General features: G+C 34.4%; 1 protein-coding gene across 2 annotated transcripts in view; it reads right to left on the bottom strand.

Moving 5' to 3' along the window:
* Window positions 1–740: 740 nt before the first annotated feature.
* The window catches only part of LOC116170160 (ichor), a 39,950-nt gene continuing 20,306 nt past the window's right edge, over window positions 741–20,384 (bottom strand). The window contains exons 1-3 of one of the 2 annotated variants that reach the window (XM_031486377.1): window positions 16,981–17,032; window positions 3,445–3,508; window positions 741–3,382 (exon numbers count right to left, since the gene is read on the bottom strand). In XM_031486377.1, coding sequence (XP_031342237.1) covers window positions 1,874–3,382; window positions 3,445–3,453 — 1,518 coding nt within the window. In that variant the 5' untranslated portion in view covers window positions 3,454–3,508; window positions 16,981–17,032 and the 3' untranslated portion in view covers window positions 741–1,873. Of the gene's footprint in view, window positions 3,383–3,444; window positions 3,509–16,980; window positions 17,033–20,384 lie in introns of those variants that run through there. The other variant, XM_031486378.1, reaches the window with a different exon arrangement.

The following is a 20,384-nucleotide window of genomic DNA, read 5'->3' as shown; positions in this document are numbered from 1 at the left end:
AGTATTCTGGAGTGCTCCCGAATGGTCTTGCACATTCTAGAACAAAACACATCACATTTTCCGGAAAGATTACATCACAACCGCGTTTGTTCTTTATCACCGATTACTAATCTTTTATGGCGCCTAGATATATATCGGGATTTCTGGAATATTCGCTATATAATTTCTTACTATATTAGGAATTTTTTCAATTTATGTTATATCGTGATCGTTTGATCTTAAAAATAGAACGCCGTCGGTGTTTTACATCCGTGATTCGGCAGTCATCAAGTTTGAGCCCCTTCTTGTCTGCGCCGTAAGCGGAGGGTTACATCGCTTACGCCAAAAGCCGGCCCTGATTAGTTGAAAGTACATACTGTAGGGTTTGCATAAACATTTCATCCATTGATCTATAGGTAAGTAGCTATTTCTGTACGCAAACAAAATATTCAACCAGGATAATTCTGTAATAATTTTCATCCCCGCACAGGATCCGTTAAAGTGGCGCTGTTACTTTACAATACACAGAATTATTTACAAATTATCAACAGGCCATTCATAACACTCGTACTTATATTGTGTACATAAATTTAATGTTGAACCGTTGAATGCTATTTTCCATTCGACGCCCAAATTCAATTTTAGTCCTATAGATTACGACCAATTGGCTTTATTGTTCATATTTACCTCGCAAGCAGACGTTAATTGATTTTTGCTGTAAAGAATGGAGTACAATTTAAGTGAAAAAAAAAACAAAAGGATTAAAAATAAGGCATTTATTATACAACACACTATGTAATAATAATCAACAATAAAATGATAACAATTATTAAATAGTACTAACTATGTCAAACTAAAAAAGAAATAATTACACTATAGGTACTCTATCAATTGCGGGTATACTCTTCTATATAAGCGAATTGTGTGTCTGTCTCAAACAAATATTTCATCTATAGGTAAATAGCTATTTCTGTACACAAACAAAATATTATCACACAATTAAAAATAATAGTACTTTTAACACATTGATATCCGCGAATACTGAAGTTTTCTTCGAAGCCCAACGTTAACCTTTGCTAAAATCGTGATTTTCCAGTACTGCCGAAATGCATATAATCTTTCTTTGATAATTAATTGAGATCTTGATCAACCTAAGTCTAAGCTTGAACCACACGTTTGATTTTCACAACGACGCAGTACCTTAGCAAGAAAGTGCGGATCGTGTTAAATGGACAAAAAAAACATATATGTACACCTTAGGAAGTAAAAACAACGATTTTAAACGATATATAAGTTAAGAGAACACTATAATACAAATAATTATAAATATACAACAGAATACAAAACACAATGCGCAAATGTAAAAAGAAGTTTGTGAACGATTTGAATTAAAAAAAATTTGGCGGGCTTCTACCGAAAAAAACGACGCTCATAGGCGATCTTGGATTGTTTCTTTAAAAAAAAATTTAAAAAACTCACCCGATCTGCTGAGTGCGCACCTAATTTTCACAAAATCGTTGTCTGCACCAACTCACTAAATAAAATTGCACATTGTCCATTAATTAGGAATTATTATAGCTCTTTTATGAGGTACCTTTTTATAGCACGTTTGAAGACCTCCATCTGGCCAAAAACGCCAAACGGAATTTGTTTGCAACAATTTCAGTTGTGCCGCATTTCGAAGAAAACATCTCTTGTTGTTATTATTAAATAGTGCGGTTTTAATACCAATATAAAATATTTTTGTACAGTCAATTTATATAAATAGATAATCTGCAATAATTTTTTTGGTCTTTCGTCTCCCTGTCAATTCAATAACGAATAGTTTTATACAAAAACGCGTACAACACAAAACTGCCACAAACAAGAGTAGTATAACGGAAAAGAATGGGCGTCAGTCCCGTCCGATGCGTTTGTGAATTTGTTGGTGTTTTAATAAGTGCGCCTTTTGGCGGAAGGCCTTCGCGCAGGTTTCACATCGGAAGGGTTTTTCGCCCGTGTGTGTCCTCAAATGTACCTTAATGTTCGACTTGTTTAGAAAACCCCGGTTACAAATACTACACCTATGAACTGGTTTCTCTTTGCCCAACAAACCTAAATTCTGTTCAGTTTGGAACACAGTCGAACTTGCCGTATGCTGCTTCTTCTGCGCCCTACTTCGCGATTTTTTGGTACTATTTGGTGTCGTTGTCGTGGTATGCGGGTAGTTCGGTCCGAGTATTTCGGGACTTCTTATTCGGTCATCCGGTTCGATGCCGTGGACGCTGTAGTGGTGCACGAAACGTCCGTTTATGCTTAAAACTAAGTTGTCGGTCGTTGAAACTACCGAGGGTGGGCTGGAGGTTGTCGAGGATTCTAGTCCGTAATTCGTCGAACTTGGCGCTTCCTGTTTTATCGGGGGTCCGTTCTGCAGTCTGTTTTGTAAGAGAGGCATGTAGCCGTGGGTTAGTAGAGATTGTAACGTCGAATTTCCGGGCGGGGAATGCAACTTGGACGAGTATTCGACGTGAGTTTTGAATTCGTTATTGTTCTGAGGGGAGTTTTGTATTACAAATTCGGATAAGCCGTCTTGCGTTATTATTAGGCTTTTTTGTTGATCGTTGCACGCACCCTCAATCCACGCATCGAGGTCCATCCAGCTGTCTCGCGAGCCCGATGGGTCTTCCTCATGGGCGTGGTTGGGTACGGTGGTGTCTGCAATGGCAGATCCTATGAGGGTTGCAATGTCGTCTATTGAGGAGATGTCGTATTCCGCTATTTCCGTTTTTATATGAGTAACCGAATCGGCGGTCGGTTGCCCACATTCGTCGTAAATTTTTGTACCAGAAACGGAATCTGGGTTAACGCAATCCGTGTAACCAATTTTGCCGACAACTTCGTCCACTCCGTATAGAGGTTTCGTTTCGTCAGAGGAGTCCGTAATTGCGTTACAGGTAGAACTAGACACTAAACTATTTTGTTCGTTAAAACTATTGTAACTGTTATTATTTTCTTCGGGTATTCTTTGTGATAGCGCGTGATAGTGGTGTCCCTGTATACCGTTTATACTTAAATGGCCCGTGTACCCTGTAAATGGTGGCAATGGTTTTAATTCGGCTAAATTTGCGTTAATCGGCTGGGAGTTCAGTAATAAGTTATCCAGGGCATCCATCGTTGCTTTGGTCGCGATTTCGTTGTCATGATTAATCGAGTTGTCCAGAAGCAGTTTATCGGATCCGAGATTGTTTATCGAACTGTCCAAGATTAACTTTTGCGTCTCCATGAAGTCGTTCTGTACGTTTGAAGCTGAATTCTGCCAACAAGATGATGCAAACAAGGAATCGACGTCGTCCACGTGGGGACCGTTCCCGCTTACGGCCATGTTGCTACCACCTGATACGTTCGGATATTTCATTGTTGCCATCTGCGAATTTAGTACTTTGGTTTGGTACCACCACAACTACTTAACGCATGCATTAGTATTACCGTTAACATTTTTATCTGTGTCCTCTTCTACTTCCTGCACGCGAATAGAACATTTCGATTAACTCTGAAACAAAATATTGCGTTAGTTCTCACAATGTTTATTGCTATTACCTTTAAATTATCTTTTTTATTTAGTCCAAGAAACATTTTTTTATTATAAAAATACAATGGCGAAATTATTTGTCAATATATACTCTACTGTTACGCACAATGATTTTATGACATAAATTCGTGGTTGTTTCGCTTAAGTTTTATTTTAAATTGTAAATACGAACAATAGAATAAAGCTCTAAAGAATTGCGAAATGACTGGCTATTGAGTGCTTGTAACGTAACCATATTAAACGAACTTATTATTTTTCCGTAATTATTTCGTATTCCAAAAGTCCCAAATCGGAAATTCCTCTGTCGACGCCAAACCGGACTTGTAAAGTGGTGTTCGGTAAATATACACTGAAATGATTATTAACGGTACCACATAATCTTCAACTTTCACTAATTAAACCTTAATAAATTATTAAAATTGAAATTACATTTAAGAAATAAGTATTAGTGTATTAAACTTTGCATAAAATTATATAAGAGCGGATTAAAAAAATAATTGGTACCTATGTAAGTAATTATGATTAATAAAGCAACGAACGTGCTTTTAGTGCCTCATTTATTCACAAATTCGAATGTAACCAAAAAGACACCCCAGTACCCCAGTAAGCCTTGGCCGATTTAAGGTTCTGACAGATTAATAATTGTTGCAAAAACCATTTGTTTATTTCATTTCCTCATAGGTGGCAAATACTTCTGGAAATTATACGTTTGCAAAGTGCAACTTCATTAGAAAGTCAATTAATAATTACTATTGTATTGTGCTGTGTGCTGAATGCAACAGTTTTTATACCTCAGCTACAGAAATTCACTTCTCGTATTTGGTGCTTAAATATAATGTAGGTACGTAGTAATTAAAACCAAAAATCCTGATAAATACCCAACATTCTTTATCTTCAGGACAACAAAAACAATTATACTTACGATTATAGTACACATTTTCTTCCTTAGTAGCGGTTAATATTCAACTATCATCACTCCAGATTCTTTGGTATGCTGTCATTCTGTTTAGGTACAAGTAACATTTTCAAGTACGGCTCCAAAATGTTCTTTTACTCAAAAGCGCGTTTTACAAAGAATCGTTTCAATGTAAAACTATCAGTTGATTTCAGTAACGAAACGAAATATCTTTTGTTCGGTTCAATCCTCGGGTATAAGGATATTACTTACAGAAATATAAATTGTAAAATAAAACCAAAATTCAACCTTCATTAAAAGAAATAATTCAACCTTAAAAAAGAATGAATATGAGCATTACCAGAGCTACGAATTAAAACATTAACGTATGTACATACAGGGTGAACATTTTCTCTGGAACACTGGACATATCTTCAAAATACCATTTTTTTCAATGAAACTTATGTATGGTATCCTAAATTAAAAAAAATTTTGCTACCAACCGTCGCGTACGTCTGCGTGGTTAAAGGGGCATTTTTTAAATGGCGACTACTACTTTTCACATATTATTAAAAATACGCTTGTTTGGATATAGGAACATAAAAAACTTATCATATTAGATTATCAAATTTGAGAGAAAAACCCAAAGTAAGGAAAATAGTGGTGTTAATTAATAATTTTATTAGTTTGGTCATGTTTTTTTATGTTTTAAAAAAGGTCCATCCGTTAATAGTACCTCGCGACAAATAGTGTTTTCAATTATAAAAGTGATCTTTCTTTGTTCTGTAGACGCACGCCACTGTAAATAATTTTTAAGCATATAGATTTACTTATAAATTTTTAATGATTTTTGATGCACTAAATTGCTTTTACATAAGCTAACAAAAGGATGCGTTTTTTTCAACGAAAACTAGTGAAATTACAAAATTAACTAACAGAACTATTTTCTTTAATTTGAGTTTTTCTCTTAAATTTCATGTAATATAACAAGTTTTTTATGATGTTATATCCAAAAAGTGTGCTCTTTAAGAACATGCAACGAATGTCATTAAACTTCACCATACGGAAGTACGCTACTGACCACAGTTTTAAAGTACGTACGTTGGTAGCAAACTTTTTATAATTTTAAATACCATACAAAAATTTCTTTAAAAAATCTTCTTTTGAAAATATTAACCAATATTTGTAAATTGTATCATGCGAAATGAGTGATATGCGATTGAGTGCAAGCATAGAACAGTAAATAGCCAATAAAAAATATTTTGGATAAAGGCCCAACATAAGCTTCGTATAAAATAGTCTACAAAGTTAAAATAAACACGTAGGTAGTATAACCACGAATAGTAGGTAAAATGTCCTCTACATTGAATTTGAAACAAAAATTAAGCATTTTTTAAGTTAATACACTAAAAACACTGCTCACTAGAAGAATTACCTATATGGTTTCTTCTTTTTGTTCCCTATTCCTTTCCTTTGGTCTATTAGTGATAGTAGGTATTTCATTATATCTTTCCTATTTTTTATGTTGCTTCAAAAATGTACTGTACTTTGTCATTGTTAAACTGGAACTAGGGTTTCAAAAATTCCGGTGCAGTAGCTGCGTATTTTTGAGTGGAGCCTGCCTTGCTTTCTCCAACATGTCGCGAACAAGCTTCATTTGCACCCTGTAATCATTACATCTCTTTCCATAGAGAGGCATTATTGGATCGCATTGTCAATTTTGGCATCGTGCACTTCCGCGAGCTACACGAGCAATTCACGAACGACCTGAAAAGTGTATTGATGTTGGGGGCGTTATTTTCTTCAATGAATAATTTTTGAACCAATTTTGTTAATTGTGTTCTATTAACTTTTTTTAAATTAAAATTAATACTTTAGCACCTTGTATCTTGGAAACTAGGGATTTAAGGACATATGTATATGGTTGTGTAAACAACATCATGTAGAGTTCTTTCGGCCTGAACAGCAAAAATAATGACATTCTGTACGTTACAATTAATTAAGTGTAGGTAATTTGGGGGGATTAATTATGAATAGACACAGAGTTATTTCGTTCATTTGAACTTGGGCCCCAGTATTCTCTTTCCTCCTCGAATTGTTTGTAATTGGATATTATTTTCTTGTTTGAATTTTATCGCTATTGTAACTCATTCAATTTAGTTACGATTCTTTAATTTAGGCACATCTGGTCGTGGGCGATAAGAAGTTTTGTTATCGGGCGAGATTCAATTAGCGCACGTGTTCTTATTGCTGTTCGGGGTAGTTTAGTCAAACTAGCTTTGTAAGCATTTATTTCTTTCAGGAATGTTGTTTTAATTTTTCATTTCATGTGTTTCGGAATAAATTTTGTCATTGTCAATCAATTAATTGTGTGCTTATTCGAATCCTTTGTGCGACCCGGATAGAGTTTTCATGTGAGATTTTTCTTCTCGTTTCCAAGAATTGTGTCAGGTGTTAATAAAAATCCTTGTGGTTAATCCTTTAGAATTTTCGGAAGTTGTTCGAGACTACGAGTTTTCCAAATCGTTAATTTATGTCGACGTTGAGCTTTTACTTTGTAGCATATGCCGGAAGTGTACAAGGGGAAATTAGGTATAATAATTCTCAATCCAATTTTGATTTGTTTAAGATAGCTCGATAGCTGGACGGGTGTTTTGTGGGTGGTGTATTGACGGCATACCATTGCGATAATCGTTAATCGCGTAACCGGAAAATTATGCCACCATTTCGACGAATTTATTGTCGTGGGTATTTTATACTTTGAGTGCGAGCTGCCTTTTCGAACCAAACCTTTAATAAGAGGCGTTTTTATGCAACAAGGGACAAGGGGCGGAGTTATTTTCAATCGCAAATAGTGCGAAGTGTTACTTCTTAAAGCGTAAGCGAACAAATTCGTTTCGTATCGGATTAAAGTGCTTCCATTTAAATAAATTGCCCACCGCCACGAAAGCGTTGGGGTCCAAGATGCAACACGTTCGTCGTGGATATATTTAGAGCGGTTAGACGATTAAAAAAGTTGGTTAATCAAAACTGTGCACCTTTCTTGTGTATATGTGGTATTATTTGATCTCAATTAAAAAAGAACCGATGAAAAGGTTAAAAACAATTAATGCGTGCTTTTGTTGCCTATCAAACTCCTAAGTTATAAGGATAATTTTGGATATTTCCACACTTACGGAGCATTGGTAAATTATTTCAGTAAATAAACTAAATTTAAGTTCGGAGTCAAATTGTCAATCTTTTGAGATTCACCATCCAATATCGTAAATTTTCGCTACTCTTCCAAAGGAGAAAATGAACTGTCGATTAGGGAAAATTTTGACTCGTCTTTAAATGCAAGTCATTTTGAATTTTTTGCATTGTGTAACCATAGGCGTCGCTTTTTGTATCTAAGATTAATGTTTAAAGTCATTTTACATTCCTGAAGAGGTCGACCCACGAGAATTTCTTACGTGTACAAATTGGTGTATTTTTTATGAATGATAAAATTAAACCCACACCAAAGATATTGCTAATTTCTCAATAATTGTGAAGTTGAATAAGTGTTTGAACTACGAGTATTAAAAGATTTAGGTAATTAATTAGATTGGAAACTTGATCACGATTTAGGAAATCTATTAGTTAGATGAAGTACATCAAAATTTTAAATCATATGAAATGTAAAGAAAACTCGAATTAGAACGAAATTTTTTCAGTAATACATTCAAACAAGTCAATTTACATGAGTATTTATTTGAGAGTAATCAAACCAGAGTATCAGGTTTTAATTTTTAGATTATAAGTGGGGATAAAGATCTCGTAAAAGCGAGGGTAAGAGATTTATTCAATACGGCCTAACCATGATATTAATTATTTTATTACAAAAAATTAATTATTACAGTAAAATTTTTACCAGTGTCGTAGAGAATAAAATTTATTTTCTACAAGAGGGGTCTTTTCAACCCCTGTAAATGTAACTAAGCCGATATGGTCTTAACGAAATAGATAAATAAATAACGATTTGGCATTTTTTAATCACATTACAGGTGGGTCAGTAGATTTTAGGCTAAGAGAATAACTCAATAATAAAAATCTGATGTCAAAAATCCGAATGCTCTCAATATTTCGTTTCTGAGATCATTTTAATATTAAGAAATCGTTATAAATTGTAGGTAACCAATCTTACTGTCGTTTGATGTGGTTGTGGATGGCAACATTTTATAGCTGCCCCCATGGGATACTTAAAAAATATGCTGTGACTACCACAGTACCACAGATACCACCCTCATAGCTACGCATGCGCGATTCTGTCCAAAAACTTTTCAACTCTTCCTTTCATGTCCAATATGTGTACCAAATTTGATTCCAATCGGTTTAGCCGGAAATGAGAGTAGGTCCATATTGATAGACCGATCCACATAATCTTTTGATTTGATTTTGTTTGATTCGAATTCCTGGTGCCCTAAAACGCATATTTCCGTAAAAAAAAGTGGGGGAGGGGTATTTTTTACTCCAATGCAATACCTCGCTTACTAACGTGGGGGGGTGGTAAAAATGTTATCACGTGTGCCTATTTCAAATCTAGGTTAGTTTTTATGCACTTTGGGCGGGTTCTCTTTTTTTGATTTCTTTGCATATCAAATAATTGGTCCCAAAGGTTTTCGTGGCCGCTTGGAAAAGTAGTACTTGCGTTCGCGAGTTTCTCTCAAGTTTCCATCATGTTTTCCTAAAATTCATAGTTCCTCTCAAATTCCTCTTCAAATCTTTCTGGAGTTCCTCCTTACGTATCTTTCAAATTCGCTTTAATTTTCCCGCAAATTCTCCTATCAAGTTCTACTTAAGTTATCCTCAAATTTCCTTCATGCTTCTCTCAAGTTTCACTCAGTTTCCTAAAAAGCAGCTCTCAATTTATACTCAAGCTCCTTTTAAGCTGACCTCACTTTCCCATCATATACTTCCCAGGTTCCTCTTCCATTTCAAGTTCTCCTAAAGTTCTTCTTTTCATAATTTACTGGACTAGTGGTTCAACCTGGAGTTTAACAGAACTAAGAAAATCATTATGAAAATTAATCAAAAATGGAGCAAGTTAATTTTATGTACCTATTCATTACTGTGGTATTAACAAGGACCTCTTTAACCCTTAGAAGTCCCATTGTGGGTAATTCGCCAATGATTGGAAGTTCCACGTATATGTTCGAAGCTTGAACAAAAATAGCGCTTCTAACATTATTGTAATAAATTGTGGGCAATTTTGCTAATTAAAACGACGCATTTCAAGAAAATCTGAATTAGACCTTAGAAATGAAACCAGTTACACATTTGGGACAGCAATTAGTATGGATATTATAGGAAATAGAACTCAAAACGCTAGATTTTGGATATTTCTGCAGGCCTAAATAAAATCACAATTACGTCTTCCTGATCATCCACCAAAAGAATTTTGCCCAATGTAGGCGAAAACTGAATCCAAAGTCATTTAACATCAAGTAGATAAAAAGAATTACTATTCCATCAACGAAAAATAGCAATTTAAAGAAATTTTATTGACACATTAAAGTGGAAATTTTAATTTAATCATGATTTAACAATTAGCGTAGAAGGAATTTATTTTCCATAATCAATAAACATAAAAGAGAGAAAGTTTTTAAAGAAATGGGTTGGTCTATTGATGTACCCTGATTGTTAAAGAATCTTCTATTCTTTAAGCGTCTTTTTTTATATTATTACTATGCTCGAAGAGTTTTGTTAGTAGGATGACATTGCGGGGAGAAATTTCTCCTTCTATTTATACTCGGCGTTGACCTACAACCTTTTAAAAGCGTGATGACTTTTGTGCCTGTTTTGTTATTAAGGATCTTGGCGGAATTTTTATGAAACACTTGATCCACTAATCGCTTATTTACGACAAAGGATTAAACAATGAACAATGGAAGGATGTTTAAACTGCAGATCTCTGCCGTCATTACCTAAGCTGAGCAAATCACAAAAACCGTTATTTAGGTGTTTATATAGTGTGGGGAGGTACTGGTAACACACTTCCGTCAGACCGCAAAGTCAGACAAGTTCCCCACCACGCCAATAGCACCGGAGTACCTACCTCATATTGTACTTTAAGAGTAAGCTGTGCTTTAAGCTTAGCGGTACTTTAATGCGTCATGTCTTTACTGAAACAGCGAACGCTGTAAACCGTTACTGAATTGAAAGCGAACTTGACTGTGCCCATTCTTTGCGACTTCTGGCCTACTCTTCTAAATATTATGCGAATTTGATAATTAATGGAGGTTCTGCAATTTTGAACATAGATTTACTTTCAAGAAACGAGGATGGCACACTTTTCGACAGTAGCGCATATCCTGTCGTGGTTATAAATCTTTGTTGTAGACCAATTCGACCGGCTATTTAAACGGTCCGGCACGTTTAATTGACCCATCAAGGTCATTTCAACAAGAACTCGTACGCTAACCAATTATGCAATGAAGACACTTACTTTTCTCTAAGCGCTCGTCGCTGGTCTTTTCAGAATAGAGCTAGAATGAATGAAAACAACCTTCGGCTGAAACTTTTCGTTCTTTGGTGCTTTTGTATCAGAATCACAAAGAATTAGACCTGCTATTATAACGGTAACGCCTTTTTTACTAACTATCTTTATATCAAGGTATTATTTCAACCTTGTTTTTATTAAGAAGTTGTATATGAATAAAATGTAACTCAATTCTATAATAAACTTGCGTATAAACATCTGCATCTTGTTGCAGGTTGCACTTGCACCTATTTAAGGATTAAAGGAAATTGTGTTGGTAATTTTTACCCTTATTAATGAGTTCCTAAACGAATTTTGGACTAGTACCTATCTGTCCATGCGTTTGTGTACATAATAACTCGCGAACAGTTTCAAATTTTCCAATTCTGTTTTCAGAGTTATGTTTATCGTCACCAAAGGAAGAACTGGTTAAATTTTCTGTGGCCCAGGATCTCGTTTGCTATATTTCTTAAAAGTTTATTTTACTCTCTAATTGTAAGTACTGCTATTGGACAGTGCCGGATCTAGAAGTTTTTAGCACGGGGGCAAATTTGGTATTTTGCCGCCCTTCTTCCCAAATTACCAAATTAAAATTACACGAACCATGCCGACTTTTGCCGCCCGGGGCACTTGCCCCCTTTTGCCCCCCCCCCCCTTTATCCGGCACTGCTATTGGAGCATTGAGTGTGTATATTTTAACAAAATTACATTTGGTGTGGCTCAGGGATCGCTTTCTGGCTCATTACTTTTCTTCCCTTGCGCGCGAAGATGCTATTCCAACATTCTTATAAGCTAATTCCTTATGCAGACGACATTGAGAAGTGGTTCATGTATTTGCCCATTTGCGTAAAGCCGGTTACATTATTTGTAACGCATGGGGTATGTCCTTAGCATCCGATAAAATAATATTATTTATGGACGTTTGCGTTCAAACCGTGGAATTGTGGATAAATTTCATCCACGTTAAAAGGTGCTGTAATGGCCACGTTTTTCGGTGGCCGGCTCCGATTTCAATACTTATTCCACAAAATTAAGAAGTGACTATTGTCCCAGGTATTAAGATTAGAAGACGACCTACCTTTAGAAGGTTCTTTGGTATCAAAAAACTAGAGGTTTATTTGCTACAATGAGACGGAACTAAATTAGAAGAAATTTTCATCTGCACTTTAGGAGACTAAACAGAAATTTCTAAAGAAAAAGCTGCAATACTGCAAAATGTAACCGACATATACAATGGATGGGATTAAAAAAATCGTGACATCTCACCCTGATCAGGGTCCTGATTCATTTATTCAAGAAGTTCAGAACAAGATGGTGCTTCGATGTAACCTGCACTATGATTATTCGTTGATACTGCGATTTTTGATCATTAATTCCATCCTCATTCAAATTCTAAATCATTCCCCCAGTATGCCGAATTTTTAGAAAACTTAACAATATCTAGATTTGAGTCAATATTTGTGGGTGTATAAGCGAAAGGCTTAATGCAAACTGAGCGCAAATTTGACTGCGTAAACGGCCATTTTAAAGTATGGAAATTTCAATTTTGAGTTTTTTTATTGTGAATATTATACTCGGATCCCATTACCCAATTTCTCAAATATCTGCTAATTTTGTGAAATGCTAACTCTTAAAAGAACTACAAAAATTTCAAAGGTTCTCAATATTGAGACTTTAATAAACGCTAAACCGTTTTGAAGAAAATTAAATCTGGTATCCGATATTCCGAAATTTCGAATTTTAAAACCTATACTTTGACTCACTATCATCGGGCATCGAGTGGTAAAATTGGAAACTGTGGTTTTAAACAATAACAATGTTTGGTTTTTTAACCCTAAAACTGTAATAATAATAATGATAATAATAATATTGACCTTTAGTATTTCCAAATAAGAAAGGCGCCCTAAAACTTCATGGTACTTTCATCCAGTTTCCATCTCCGTATTTTGTTGGTACAAGGAGTTTACTCAAACCTTCCATACATTACAAGATTAAAAAGTACTAAAAAGGCGAAAATAAAAAAAATAAAAAACTAAAAAAACAAGCCCAAAAAAAACTTACGTTGCAAAGGTGTTGGGATAACATCTCAATATTTTCTTAACGAAAATTTTATTTTTGGTTTTTTAGTTCAGATTCTGTGCTCTGTTGACGAAAAGTGTTTTTAAGTTTTTTAATTGTTTTTTTTTTAATTTTGCTATGAGGGAATTCCCAGATCAAGATTTGAAACGTTTGATTTTATAATTGCTCATTTAACAATTCAAGCTAAAATTTTGACATTTTGTTAATATGACCGCGTTTTAATTTAGAAATGTGCAGCCCTGAATCCTTACGAACAGTATTGCTTCGAAGGGATACAAAAGTCTGCATTTTTATGAAATTTCTCGTTATGGATCTGATTCAAATCTAAGGAAATTTTACAGTAATTAATATTAGAACCGCAACTCGGTATTTTTCTTGTCTGAAGTTATTAAAAATAAAAAAGGTTTTCGCCTTAAGGCGAGTAACTTTAGTGCATTTTTCATGAATTGGTCAGTATACAGTATTTTTTTTTTTGGGTTGGATCCATCGTTCCTCGAAATGGGGGTTGAAATATATTGTGTGAGAGTTTAGAGAGTTTTGATCAGACAACAGTATACAGTAATAAGCGATGTTTTGTCTTTATTAGAAGCATCTAAGGTCAAAATTTCAAAAAAAACTTCTCCATAAATAAGAAAATTGACAGTGGGCAGTCTGCGCATGCGCATATCAGATTTTTACAATATGCGTGTCTTTACTAGAAGCAAAGTTAAAATTTCAAAAAATATCTCCATAAATAAGTAAGTGAGCATTGTGCAGTTTGCGCATGCGTATATCTGATTATTACAAACTGCGATATGTTTGCCTTTACTAGAAGTATCTGTGGTTAAAATTTCAAAAGCATACTTCTAACTTTCTTATTTATAGAGATATTTTTTTTGAAATTTTACTCAATAATGCTTCTAGTAAAGGCAAACATATCACATCAGTTGTGCGCATGCACAGGCTGTACAATGCTAAATTTTCTATTTATAAGAATATTTATACCTGAACTTACTTCTCTTTCTACAGAGCAGGCTGTTACATGGCTGTAGAGGTACTGATCAATTCATGGAAAACACGCTAAACTTACTGCGCCTTTATTTTTTTAGTTATGATGGACAGCCTATCTCAATTTATCAAGTTTAAACCCGTATTAAAAGTATGAAGTTGAAGTTCCAGAGCCGTTCCTAGACACTTATGACACTTACGATTCATATTATTGAGTTATTCCGGGATTGCCTAGTCTGAAAGTTTGAGAGACACAAGTGTATTTTCATAAAAGATGTCAAAAACTCATCAATTTTCATCAATGCTCAAGAAATGCATTTCATCAATGTTTGGTAGTCAAGTTGGATTTTGTGTTGATATCGAGGTGAGGTCATGGGGTTAATAGCTCCAAGGTCAAAAAACCTCATTTCATCCCTAATTAGCACCATAATTTGTCCGTTTTGCGAATGGCGAGAGGCTAGATACTCCAGTCATAACAGTAAATGACGTAGCTGTTTCGCCGCATCCAAAGGGGTAGCCAATCCGCAATGAAAGGGTTGAGATTATTCCACTGAGTGTCATAAAAACTTTATGTGACTTAAATATCTTACATTTGTGGCCCATTTTATAGCATTACTCAAAAGTCCGAACTTTTTTCGTAATCTCCCAGGAGAAAAGGTATTGAAATCGCTTTGAATTTCGAACATATTGTGATATTTTAGATCGTGATAAATGGTTCAGGTCTCGTTTCAGGTTGAGGACCTAAAACCCTCGATGTAATTTCACCGCCAAATAGCAACATCTTAAATTTTAAGACTCAAAGTCTTTGACACGTTGCAAGATTTGCAAAAATTTCGGTTCCATCCATACAATTTGGAAATTTTGAGGTACTACCTTCTATTGTGAAATCTCCAACTTCAAAAATTTATGTTTCTGGAGTATTTAATAAGCTGTTAGCTCGGCTGTTAGTTTAAAATTAAAATATGGATTCTTTGAAGGAAAACAAAATAATGTACCACGCATTTTATTTCAGAATATTATGATATGGACCAAACTTCAGTTTGAGAATTCTACACTTTTTGTGTTTAATAATAACAATCGCCACAACTTTGGATATAATTTGGAATTTTTAATACTTTCAAAAACGATTCTCATTTTTTAAGGACAGAGGGACGGACAATTCTTCAAAAAAAATCCTCGTCTAACTCGGAAACGAGAAGATACAGAGATATTAAAGCTTCACCAATTGATTTCTAAGAGTTGAGTGCCAATGAATAGGTATAAGCCGGATTAAAAGTCGTGTTTCGGAATGCGAGGTGAGTGGCAAAAAATACCCCTACTGAATATCGTATGCGATTCTTCGTATCTTGTTATATTTTGCACCCTTAATTTAATTTCTATAATCTTTACGAACCGTCGAAGTATAAGAATTAAGGATGCCAAATACCTTCATTTTGCTTTAAAATTTCAAAATTCAAACCTTTAATATATTCCAAAAATTATTTGGGCCCAAATCAACAATAAAGTTGCACTACACATTTGCATCATTATGAAATTTCAGAATGTTTATACCTAAATATATTAAAACTTTCTGAAACTAAATGTAAAGCTGAATTAAAAAAAATCTGAGATTTCCAATTTTGATGTACTAATATTTATCAGTACAAAGCTCTGGGAGTTATGTATAAGGCCATACAAACACGCTGAATCGAGTTTTCTAGATAGAGAGATTTTTTATCTAGATGCAAGTGCTAAGTTGCATTAAAATTTTAACTAACATGTTAATGTTGTAATAATAATAATAATAGTTTATTGCCATGAATAAATTCCTTTAATTGGCATTGTCATGAATGTCATGAATATAAGAAGCACATACAGTTAAAATTTCACAAAAATTAGTTCGCAAATAAGAAATTTACTTTTGCACATGCGCAAAAGCAGCTTTTAATAAATTTAATACCTACATATTTTTTTAAAATTTTATTTTGCCTTTATTTTTGAATGGATTGCTTTTACTAAATTATTATTATTTAACGGTGTTTTTCTCCTGCTGAAAGATATTACATTTACTAATTTTTAGGGAAAGGGTGTTTAATTCACGTGATTCTGGTACCAAGCGTAACTGAATATGAAGGGGAGACAATCATCTAATACAGTTATTACAGTATACATTAATATTGATGAATAATAAGATAAAGGTAATAAGGTAGGATCAGTCTGTCCATATCGTCTCTAAATGCATTAAACTATTTCTCGAAAAATGATTTGATCGCAGTCTTTACGTTTCGGGCACCCTCGAGATTAAAACACATACTTTAGTCCCTTCGTATATGACATATTATTGAGTAGAATTCTAGCTATTACCTAATACTTGTCTGAAATCCTCTAGAACATTTTGTTTGAACTTGACCCACACAAATTCCAAAAAAGGTATTTGTTTGAAAATGTGCTTTGACTCGAAAAATATCCCTTCAGCACACGTTGAAAACAAACTTTTTTTACCTAAATAAGTAATGCGTGCATCAAAACATAGCAATTTCGCACATATTTTTGATACGGGACCAGCCGAAATTGAGCCCACCCATAATGCCAACCGAAAGTAGGTAAATTAATAATTTACGGAAATTTGCAAATGTATACGGGTGTAAAATACCGTTCTCTCGTGACGATTAAATGAAATGATAATGTAGTCGAAAATGTGTTGCCCTTATGACTGATGTATTATAAGAGATGTACATAACGGTTGTATAAACAGATTGTACTGAATTTAGACCATATCGCGAATCATTAAACACTTATTCGTACCGTTATATATTCTCCCATGTTGACGATTTGTTTAAAGTATTGTTTGCAAATGAACTCGAACGCGCGTTCAACGTTCTGTTACGAAATTTATGTATACGCTCTACGTGGGACGTTTTGATTTAATTTTCGTCCTAAATTTCGACGACACATCTCGTCAATTTGTACAAAGTAATAATAATGTACGCTTACCCGAAGTTTTAAACGGACGAGTACAAACTAGGATGTCAATAATAACAATTTGGGTATCGAATTGATAAAAGCGCATAAAACCTGTATGCAAATATCAGAGATAGCCTTTCCTTCTTTTCTTTAAAATCGACTGGTCGACTGATTGGTAATGGCATTTTATGAATGGACTTCGTAAGTGAAATCAAGATTAAGGTTAGCAAACTATTACTAGTCGAGGAGTCGACAATTTGCCAATCTCATTGATGACTTACACTTTTATTGTTGGCTGTTGGCTGTCATGACAATAGAGACGTTTACATTTAATATTATATGGACGTACAATGGTTAACAGGTAAAAAAAAACTCCAAAAAGGAGTTGAATCTTGTTTCGTGGGCGAGATATCACTTGGAAATTAAATTAAACGGATCAGGAGATAATTTAACATTTTGAAATGCGGAATTTGAGAAAATACCCGGACGAAATCTGAAATAATGGTAAGAAAACCACTAACCAGACAGTTAGTTAATTTCTGATAGAAAATGATCATTTCAAAATCTGAGTGTATAAGAGATTCTAACAATTACTTACTTGCCAGGTAATTTTCATTTTGAAATAAAAGATTATAGCTCTTTCAAAATCAGAAACTCCAAAAACAGCGAATGAACAAAAAAATTATTTCTACCCTCCTCACGGGGTTTTTAATGTGGATAAAACAGAGCTGTTCTGAAGTATTTGCACTCGAGAGGAGGCGGCAAGTACACCCTTTCACCTCAGCTGAAAGAGGAGTTTTTTCAACATTTGTTGTTTGCATGTCTTTCATGCCTTCATTTTGTCATATTTCCAAGACAACGAACGAAAATTGAGCTTTGAGATGGTTTTCCACATGGAACAGCTTTTGATTGTCATCCATCAGGTTGGATGCAGAAGGAAATATTTTCGGAAAGATTTGACCACTTCCTGAGTGTAAAACCTTCAGAATAAGATCCTATCCTACTAATTCTAGATGGACATGCTACTCACACGAAGAATTTGGGCATCATCGAAAAAGCAAAAAACTAATCATACCCAAGTAACTTACGTTCCCCCGCATTGCACCTATAAAATGCAACCGTTGGATGTTTCTTGTATGGACCCCTTCAACACTTACTAGGTACAAGCAATAGAGCGATTCTTGAGAAATAATCCTGTAATCCTGACAGGCAATTAACCCAGTACCAGGTGTCACTTCAGCAGTTCCTACTGGTCTCCGAAAGTGTGGAATCGTCCCCATTAGATATGTATTCTGTGTTTCGTCCAATAGCTCCGAGCTCACCAATGGTTCAAACAGCCCACAGTCCAGCACTTATTCACACTATAATCGGGAGCGATCCATTGCTGGCAGTCCCGTAAATCGTGGTACTCCGCCATTAATTGTATCCTCACTTGTTGAATCAATAGATCCAAATACTTCAATTGTTTTAGTTCCTAAGATATCAATTCCAGAATCCAGACCTTTTGCAGTAAGTCCTAGTCCAGTCCAAAAAGCTATCATCAGCAAACGACAAAATAAAAGAAAAAAAAGGAGCTGCTGCATTTTTGACATCAAGTAAGGCTGAACATCTTGCTGTGCATACAGAAAAAGTTGAAATTAGAATGAAAAAAACGAAACAAATGCAAAATAATTCGTAAAGAGGGCAAAATAAAAGGAAAAAAGATCATGTTCGAGAATTTCGATGATAGGTATTGTCAGTGATGCTGATTGTATTTTTTGTGGTGATTGCCTCTCAAAATCCAAAGACAGTAAAGGTTGGATCCGTTGTTCAAGTTCAAGAACTCGACAATCACTTTGCTTGTGATCTTTGCAAATAAGTACATATGTTTTAAACCATAAGAAATGTCACAAAATCTAAATATCAATTCCAAATTATTAAATTTTATTTTATTTTACAGCTTATATTAAAATGACATTTTAATAGGTTTGAATGAGTAGGCTAAGCCGTTCTTTAACCGTAAGGATAGATAAAGTGATCACTTTAACCGTTAGGGTAGATAAAGTGAAACAAATGATTGTGCATTCTAATGACATCTGTCATTCTTATTTCAAATCCGCGATATAAAATGACGTCCAGAACATATGACAATTCTGTTTCTATAGAAACGATCGCAACGACAGAACTTAAGCTTGCTATTTTTGAAGTCTCTAAATTAAATTCAGAATTGTCAGAAGCTGAGAATGATTTATATGGCTTCTGCTATAAAATAAAGTTTTGTATGATACACGACGGTAAAGGGAAACCGGAACTAACCATCTCGTGAAAGTTAATGCCATTAATGGTTAAAATATCCCTTTATCGTCTTGTATAATAAATAACTATTACTGCTCTCGCTTAGCACATAAAATGTTCGACAGTTTTAAGCAATACAATATTTTACTTAAATATAACATTGTTGAAGTTCTTGTGTTTTTATTTGTTAAGACATTTAAATGAAATATTGTATCTAGGCACCTCGAATAAAAGTAAAACAAATGCCGAATCAAAAAATTTGTTTTGCGCATGCGCAGTCGGTTTTTTAAATCTATATAAAGGTATCTATAAAAATGGAGCAATTCATCGATAGTATCTATATAAAATTTTGTATGTAGGCACCTTGAATAAAAGTAAAACAAATGCCGAATCGAAATATTCGAAAGCATTCGGTAGCGTAGCTCTGGCACCTCAACAACAAAAATTTTGACTATTTTTATTTATATAGGTATTTTTTGAAATTTTAACCACAGATGCTTCTAGTAAAGTCAAGCATATCGCATATTGTAAAAATCATTACGGCGCAATGTCATCTTTCTTATTTATGGCGATATTTTTGAAATTTTAAACACATATGGTTGTAGTAAATAAAATACCACAAGGTAAAATAGAGGGTATTTTTATAAAATAAATGGAATGAATGTAGTAAACACAAGCATATTGCGTATATAAAAATCAGATGTGCGCATACGCAAACTGCGCAATGTCAACTTTATCATTTGTAGGTATTTCTTTAAATTTTTATTTATTCACCTTTCACTAAACACACCACGAGGTAAATTATCCACCATTCATGGAATATTCGTCCTTAGAAACTCAACTGGAATATCCCCTCACTAATTAATATCAGTGTGGATCAATACTCCCATATAAATTCAGAATGGTATCTTTAAGAAAACTCGATGCCAAGTTTGTCAAGTCAAGTGCAAGCTTCCTTGAGGATAAATGCCTTTGAAGCAAAACCGTTATTCCTTTAGAAATGGAAACGTATTGAGAACCGGAATCCATATTACTTTTTTCGGTTCTTTTCGGTTTTACGGTTCTTAACAGGTTATTGGAAGTTGAAGGACGCGCCGGCAACCACGTCCTGAAGATTGATAAAATATTACTCTATTGCCATCGGTAGATTATAAATTTTT

Source organism: Photinus pyralis, unplaced genomic scaffold (assembly GCF_008802855.1).
Source record: "Photinus pyralis isolate 1611_PpyrPB1 unplaced genomic scaffold, Ppyr1.3 Ppyr1.4_LG5, whole genome shotgun sequence".
NCBI lineage: Eukaryota > Metazoa > Arthropoda > Insecta > Coleoptera > Lampyridae > Photinus > Photinus pyralis.
This window is presented reverse-complemented; position numbering and strand designations above follow the sequence as displayed.